Raw genomic sequence first — 8,771 nt, 5'->3', positions numbered from 1 at the left:
TAGTTTCATATGTCTTTTTGGCTAGTATAGCCAGGGGAGGGCTGGCAAATTATAGCCCATTAGGAGCATTTTAAAGGAAAAAAATGCAGTGGTCCAGTGACGCAGCCCAATGTAGTCCTCTATGGGACCAGTCCGGGGGGGCAGATGCCGCCCAATCAGGTCATTTGCAACCTGATACAACATATTAGTTTATCTTTATAAAAGCATTGTCCAAGTTCTACTGTTTTGGTACATTTTCCATCTGTTTGTATTTGTGGTATTTGTTAAATAAGTGATTTTAGGAGTGAGAGTTACAGATGTCAAAAATTCCCTATTGTATGATATATTGTTTAGTGAATTACAAATGAGGAAGGGTAGTAATGGGGGGGGTGGTAGCGATCAAATTGCTATTGAGTAATCTAACCTGATTACAGTGTGAGCTAATTGTAATGGAACTAAACGGATGAATGTATACTTTACCTACCTATATTAATTAATTTCCTGTCCTATAGATAGCGGGAGGACTACTCCAGGATATGAACATGAAAAAGTGCACTGAGGATCACAGACAGCTGAAGCAACAGCAATTTTCACACCAAATAATGTCTCTGTCTAACAGTAGCGGTCTGAAACTACTTCCAGGTCAGTCACCACTTCTGGTTGCCAGTCTACTATTGAGCTTATTCACATGAACTTTTTGGGGGGATGTTACACACACACACACACATACATGGCGTATAGGGACACCCCTTTCCCAATGCCCTGTCGACAGAACAATGATAGGGGTATGTGTAGGAGCATTTGTCACCAGAGTTCCCACATGAGATTTACACTTTGACTTTGCATAAAGTACTGACACAGGTTGCAAGATGCTGAAAGTGTCATGTATTTTGACTGTCTTAGGACATGCACATGCTCGCTTACACCGACACCTAGCCATGGAGGCTACAGCCCTGTTCAACCACTTGCATCAACAAGTTTGATCTCTCTTTAAATCTGTTGTGCGATTCTTTATGTAGAATTTCACCCCCGACCAGTTCCGATCTTTCAGTATGGATGGTTCAGCCATGAGGCACGCAACACAGTCTTGCTTTCCAGGCACCCGGCATGTCTGTATAAACCTCATCAGGTATTTCTCCACAGCCTGGACCTTCTCTCTGTCCCAGGATTTCCTACGCACTTCTTTGCAACCTGAAAGGAAGTTGAGTGGTCCATTATGGCTCCGCAAAATACAGAGAAGGCAAAGTTCTTCTGCCTAGCAAAACTGTGTGCTACACTTACCTGTGGAAGCCATGGCTGGGCACTGGTCCCATGTTGCCAGGTCCATACACCACCTCTCTTCTGACGTGGAAATGTCGACTATACACTTGGCCACTTGTCCCTCTGTCACGGGGGATTGCTCATCATCCGATATGTCGCTCTGTAGCTGAACCGGTTCTGAAAAGAAACAGATATGTAAATGACCAAGGTAAAAGTCAAAAACATACATCAGACACCAGATTTTCTACTTACCGTCCGGATCCATGTGCATTTCGTCCAAATTCTTGCCTTTGAAATTGGCCAGTCTGCCACTCTCGAGAGTCATTAACAATTTGCTGATCTTGTCGAGTTGGAGGGTACCTTCTGGGATTGCCGGTGCACCCTGATTTCGTGCCCAAGGAAGTCTGCCAACTGATCCAGTTCTGTGTCGTTTAGGTTGAGGACCTTCGAGAGAGTGGCAATGTGCTTTCGAAGCTTTGTGTGTGGGGATGCTTGGCCCCACACTCTCGGGCAAACAGTCGTATGCAATCGGAGCCTCTGAAGTGTGACAAGGTGGCTGGTCTGGCGAACATGTAGACATTTTGGCTATCCACTTCACATTTGTGAGCTTGTTGCCCCTTCGGTTTAGCTTACATCTCTTCATGTGTTGCCATAGGTATTTCCTTGCAAACCAGCCCTGGTAGGCTACACAGTGCATGAAGCCTTCAGCATCCATCTTTTGTCTGGAAGTTTGCACAGGACCAGAACGCCATGGTCTGCCCTCATTACCTCAGCATTGTGTGCAAAGTTGCCCCTATTGCGAAGATGTGTTATTTGCATGCATCTTTTTTTGAGTGCTTGCGGAATATCAGGGCCCAGGCTACTTCAGTCTCATTGCGGTGAACATGCTCTATGTTCCGAGCAATTTTTAAGAGGAGCTTCTCACAGTACAGGCAGTACTGCTTTTTGCTATACGCCCTGGAGCCATCAATGTTTCTGGATAGCGTTTGGATAGACACTGCGTCGTCTCTCCAATCCTCTGTGTTTAAAACACGGCTAGTAGAAGGTCGAGTATGATCATACATATAACTCATCTCTGGGTACCTGCACTCTGCTGCGCTGGTGTCTGAACCGCTCTCCTCCGAAGTGTCAGGGGCATGCTCATCTCCACTGCTCTCTGGGCTATAGTCGGAGCTACCGGTGGGCTCTGTCATGCTCCACTCTCCCTGCTTTACCTTCAGCAGCAGACGGATTCGACTGTGTCTTTACCCGCTTGGTGTACAAAGCGCCGGCAGAATGCAGTGATTTCCTTTTCCTGCTCCTGCTATACATTTGGACTGAATACTGCCCTCTAGCGGTGGGATACACACACACTTTCTCCCCTCCACATTCGACACACGCACACTTTTGTTCCGACAAATGTGACTCGCGAGGACATACCAGATTTTTATGTTGAGCATAACAGCAATGTCCCCTGCATTGATTAGCCTTGAGAAGCTTTATGGCAACCTCAATTTTTGTCCCAACTACGACTCAGGTCCCCACAGTGTTGGTGTGTAAACAGGTCAATGTCCCCACAAGCATATGAATGCAAGTATACACACACACACACACACACACACACACACACACAAATGAGATGTGAATAAAACACGTTAGAAGGTATATTACCATGGTCACAGTTGCGGAACTACCATTGGTGCGGCCTAATGGAGATAATGGGACCCGCTGTATGGAGATGGTCGGGGGCCTTGGTTCCTTCATCCCCCACCCCACCCCCACCCCCACACTGGGGCCCACAGCTCGCTAGTTCCTCCTCAGCATGGTCAATATGTAATCATACAAATTGCTCTATGTTTGTGTGAATGTAGCCCTTTGAGTATCTAATGTCTTTGGATTCCTACACATGGATGCTTTGTCTGTGCCCTTCTTCCATCATTGAGGTGAGTTCAGCAGCATCAAAGGGCATTGTAGGCAGAGCCGGATTTAGACCTCATAGGGCCCTAGGCAGGATACTGTTTTTGGGCCCCCTCCCTGAAACAATCCATAGCACTATATTTTTGCAGCCTACCATATACCCCTATAGTTACGTAGAAGTGAAAGCATGTGCCGCCGCATGCCTACCATATACCCCTATAGTTAAGTAGATATGAAAGCATGTGCCGCCGCGCAGCGGCGGCACGCCGCCAAAGGAGGTGAGGGCGTGGCTTGCATCTTTGGGGGCGTACCTAACATGTGAAAAGAGCAAGGCCACCCTGCTGCAGAAAAAGGCACCCCTAAATAATTACCAAGCAGTCCCGTTTTTTTAAGTAGTTGGGTCAAAACAACATAATAAATATTGAAGTCAGGGCAGAAATACTTACTTAAGTTGTTTGCAAAAATAATACGCATAAATCCAAGTATGTGCTCTTGTCACTTTTGTCCCTCTATCATCACACTGTGCCCCTTCATTGTCACTTTTGCCCCTTCACAATATCACATGTGCCCTTTCCCCATCACCTCTGTGCCCATCACCATCCCCACCTCTGTGCCCTTCACCATCACCACCTCTGTGCCCTTCACCATCACCACTTCTGTGCCAATCACCATCACCACCTCTGTGCCTCTTCACCATCACCACCTCTGTGCCCTTCACCATCATCACCTCTGTGCCCATCACCACCTCTGTGCCTTTTCACCATCACCACCTCTGTGCCCTTCACCATCACCACCTCTGTGCCCTTCACCATCACCACCTCTGTGCCCTTCACCATCACCACCTCTGCGCCAATCACCATCACCTCCTCTGTGCCCTTCACCATCACCACCTCTGTGCCAATCACCATCACCACCTCTGTGCCAATCACCATCACCAATTCTGTGCCCCTTCACCATCACCACCTCTGTGCCCTTCACCATCACCACCTCTGTGCCCATCACCACTTCTGTGCCAATCACCATCACCACTTCTGTGCCAATCACCATCTCTGTGCCCTTCACCATCACCACCTCTGTGCCCTTCACCATCACCACTTCTGTGCCAATCACCATCACCACTTCTGTGCCAATCACCATCTCTGTGCCCTTCACCACCTCTGTGCCCCTTCACCATCACCACTTCTGTGCCCCTTCACCATCACCACTTCTGTGCCCCTTCACCATCACCACTTCTGTGCCCCTTCACCATCACCACTTATGTCCCTTGTTTTACTTACCTTTCTATTGCGCGCTGCTCCTCCTCCGTCAGTCCAGATGTAAAAAAAAAAAAAAAAAAAAGAAAGAGTCACGTGAGCGCTCGTCGGGTCCCGGCAGCCTCTCCTCCTCTCTCTATCACTGAGACACTGAGAGGAGAAGAGGCTGCCGGGACCCGATTCGCGGCACCCCCCCCTCCCCTGACTCGCGGCCCCCCCCCCACGCACGAGTCGCGGGGGGGGGGGGGGTGCCGCGAGTCGGGGGAGGGGGCGATTTTTTTTTTTCTTCATTTTTTTAAAAATTACTCCTGTCCCCCCCAGCTGTGCCCCCCGAGAGCCGCTAGGCCCTAGGCAGGTGCCTAGGTTGCCTAGCGGTAAATCCAGCCCTGATTGTAGGGAACCTGCAGTCAGCTGCAAATTTTTTTGTGTTTGTAATAGATCAACACAAAAAAAGTATCCTACTCACAGAAGTGTTCCCTGCATTTGTGGTATATTTGATTTGAGCTGCCTCCAGGGCTTTCTTGAATGGATTTGCAAATATGGTGAACATAACTCTAACCAAACATCATGGGCGCTAGGAAAGCGTTCGCATCTACAAGCCCTCTGTAGCTTACAAAATATTCCAAAACTAATAATTTACTGCACACTAATTTTTTTTAAAACATTTGTATTGGAGAGTGCTTCACTTATTAATTGATTTGATATAAATGCGTGTGTGTGATTATACATTCTCTTCTTTTTTCTATTTTTTTTCTTTTCCCTTTCTGTCACTCCAATTTATTTATTTATTTTTTGGCACATAAATTATAATATTAAATAAATAATTACTTCCAGAGTTGATAAAATGTGAAGTTAACTAAAACATAGACAAACCGAGGGGGTTTTCTAGTGCCTGGAAACCCCCCTCCAAGCCTGGGGTACTGTATAATTGAGGTAGCTGGACCCTGCCCCTGCTTCACACGGCACTAACTGTAGTGCACGCAGGATTGCCCACATATATTATGGGGATAGGGACAGTCGGAGAACAGCCAAGTACTCTCTAAAATTATAGCCACGCCCCCATGCATACTGGTCACACCCACTGGCGTCGTGGTGTGGAAACCCCCCTCTGCGTTTGCCCCTTCAAAATTCAGATTTTTTAATGTTCTTTCATCTTCTAGCTGTACCTAATACCCACTTCATACTGCCTAAAAGACCTGGATTTTTGCCGGGGCGAGCCCCGACGACCCAGGTCTAGGCTCATTGTGATAGTGGGTCCCTGCATCTACCCAGGTCATATGACCCGGGAAGTAGACCTTTTGGAGGGTTATTCCCGGGTCCGACTCGGGCATCCTCCAGTGTGAATGGTGAGACCTATTGAAAATTTTAAAAAAATAACACATCACAAGAGGAGACAATCAGATCTCCTCTTGTGATGTTGCCATGGAGACATGGGCAGACCCATGTTCAATGTGAACACGGTCTACCCGGGTATGTGTCAGGGCCAGAGGATCTGTGCCCGTGGAAATATCCCGGGTTCATATTCCCTGGATATTCCCGGGGTGGCAATCTGAAAGTGGTATAATTGACTACATTACAATGGGTTTAACAGTGTAATAAATAATCTTAACAAAAACACAACCCTGGGAAAATATGCCACTGTAATTCTGTAAACCTTGTCTTTCTCCTATGTAGGTGGTGTCCACTTGAAAGGCAGCACAGACTCAGACAGTTGCCTGGAGGTAAGAAATGGTTATGGATGATAGATAAGAAGAAGCTGTTATTTTTGCGCAGACAATCGTACGATTGCTAAAATCTCTGATTTCCGGGCACAGTCCCAGGCAGCACTGGGGCTACCAATGATCGAACCTAGGAGGCTGCCATGGGTTAGGGGGTGCCTAAACACGGAATGAGTAATTTAATAATATTATGGTTATAGTTACACCCTTGTTCCTACTGTTTAATTATCTGCTACTGCTGAATTGGGTATTTTCATCAGGTCTATGTGCCATGTCATAAGTCAACAATTTGCTTGGCATTGTTACAAGTACTTACTTTATTAGCCTTCCCAGCCCTCAGATTTCACTCTCTGTTGTACACAAGTAGGATAAGGTTAAATCTACAGTGTACAATAAAGCAATGCAGAAACCATAATTCTATGAAATGTACATTGCTTAGTTTGTGCTGAAACCGGTATTTTCTTTCTTTGGACCCATAGGTTTTTCTTGTTCAATATCATTTTTAATGTTCTCCCAGCATTTGTCATAAGTTTTTGAGTTCATATAGTGCTTTTAATGTCCCCACTTAGGGGTCTATTTATGACCCTTCGTTTTTTTGACTTGATACTTTTCAATCCTTATCTCCTTGATAAGGATTGAAAAGTAACGGCTATGTATTAAAAACTTCTCAGGGACAGCAGTGCCGATAGACTGCTGTCCCTGAGAAGTGACCCACCTGATCATCGCAGTCTTTTCTCAAGTTTAAAGGCTGCGGTGATCTTCTCTTTTTTTTTTTTCTTTTTTGTTAGTGCGCATGTAACGACTGAAAAGTTGGTGCATGCGCACTAGCATCCTGGACGCCAAACTGTAGGATGAGTGACAGGGAGGGATCACATGATCCCTCCACACATGCGCTGTCCAGCTCTGCTCTTCAGAACAGAGCTGGACAGCGCGAAAGTTTTCAGATATGTTAATGTACACCAGCTTCAGATGGCGCCAGCTTCAGATGGCGTACATTAACATGTAGAAAAAGAGAAAATTTTCTCTAGTTAGATTTTAATACATAGCGGTTCTGAGCACTTCCCATAGACTGTTATGGGGAGTGCTCAGAAAAACGATAGCAAATGCAAAGCAGCAGATAGCTTCAATAATACATAGCAATTTCATGGTAAACACCCGAAAACTGTTGTTTTCGGGTGTTTAACACAGGAAAAATCCTTGATAAATAGACCCCATGGAGATCTGATCTCTGACATGAAGGAGAAGCAGTCAGCAGCCTCTCATACATAAAGCTGCTCGCTGCTGCTCCTCCATGTCAGTACTATTACCCCACACTCCCAGTCTGAGCAGATGATGCCGCCCCCATCTCCCACTGCTATGGTAAGAAGCAGGGAGGATGGGGGAGCAACGCCCGAGGAGAGGCTGCACCCCTTCCCAGTGGGGGGCCGCAGAGGACACTCACAGGGCTTTCAACAGCTCTGGTCCCAGAAACTAAACAATTGTCCCTATTTTTCAATATTGACCAACTACACAATACTGTCCCTCTTATTCTATATAGAAGATGCAGTTATCACTAACTAATCTTGCTCTCTGTGCTTTATATTAATAATTATTAAGCAGTAGCATTTAAAATGCCAAAAGTAGCATATAGTCAATTTTAGTAACCATATTATGGCAGACTATAATACATTTGACCTGCTGAGGTACACATACTCAGCAGCAAATTGTTCTGAAAATGATTTTATGTTATCTACTACACATTCATCAATCAGCTATTTCATGGTGCAGTAACATTTTCCATGCTAACATATCTATGTTATTTAACCTTAATTTAATATTTAAAATGTAAATTATTTTTAGAGTGCACTCTAGCATTAGTGACCAGTTGACGGTAAAGGAAGAATGCATAGGGGAGAAAGCGGTACTCTGTACAGTTTATTAAAGTACATGGCAATTGTAAAAATTACAGCTGCAAGTCTTCATCAACCTTTTTACTGATTTATTTGAAAATTTTACTGTATGTTTGTTGCAAATTAATCAAGTGAAGTCTTCAATCTTTGCTATACGTTTTCCAGAAGATTTAAGTACATGGGCATTATAGAGGGTTACATTACTTATTCTTGTGACCAAATCAGATAAGAAGCAGGTACCTATAACAGAGAGCATATCATCCCTATGCTGCAAGTTTATACTGAGGGACAGTGCTTTTCCAGCATTGTGCCTCCATCCTATTTCTTCAATTGAAGTGATATGACAGAAATAATTAGTGTATGGTATGAAATGATTGGTCTGTTTTTGCTGAAGCTTTTCATTAGGTAAATAGGCCTCAATCGGCTGCATCCAGCCCTTCCAAAAACACTATGGAATAATACCTGGTGTGACAAATTCCACTTTTATTTTATGCTCATGCCCGTTTTGTGGCAAATTAGTGATCAATAACTAAGGTGAGATATGCACATCTGCACAGGTTGTGAGGCTACATATCAAACACGCATACAGTCAGTTCAGATGCATCTTTTCCCAGTAACAATTGCTGACTTGTATCATGCATCTGATATGGTAACGAATCTGCATGTGTCTTTTATATCTGACCTGTATTAAACAGGCAACCTCATAGTGTAATCACATGGGAGCCTTATAGTGCCATTCATATGATACCTTCATTTCATTAGAATAAGACTTGAAT

The 8,771-nt window shown here is 44.9% G+C and overlaps 1 protein-coding gene across 1 annotated transcript in view; it reads left to right on the top strand.

The window, feature by feature from the left end:
* The first annotated feature begins 496 nt into the window (after window positions 1-496).
* The window catches only part of LOC142150753 (uncharacterized), a 29,865-nt gene continuing 21,590 nt past the window's right edge, over window positions 497-8,771 (top strand). Inside the window, exons 1-2 of the mRNA XM_075205951.1 lie at window positions 497-621; window positions 6,063-6,109. Of these exons, the coding sequence (XP_075062052.1) occupies window positions 516-621; window positions 6,063-6,109 (153 nt within the window). The 5' untranslated portion in view covers window positions 497-515. The remainder of the gene's footprint in view (window positions 622-6,062; window positions 6,110-8,771) is intronic.

Source organism: Mixophyes fleayi, chromosome 1, assembly GCF_038048845.1.
Source record: "Mixophyes fleayi isolate aMixFle1 chromosome 1, aMixFle1.hap1, whole genome shotgun sequence".
Taxonomy (NCBI): Eukaryota; Metazoa; Chordata; class Amphibia; order Anura; family Limnodynastidae; genus Mixophyes; species Mixophyes fleayi.
This window is presented reverse-complemented; position numbering and strand designations above follow the sequence as displayed.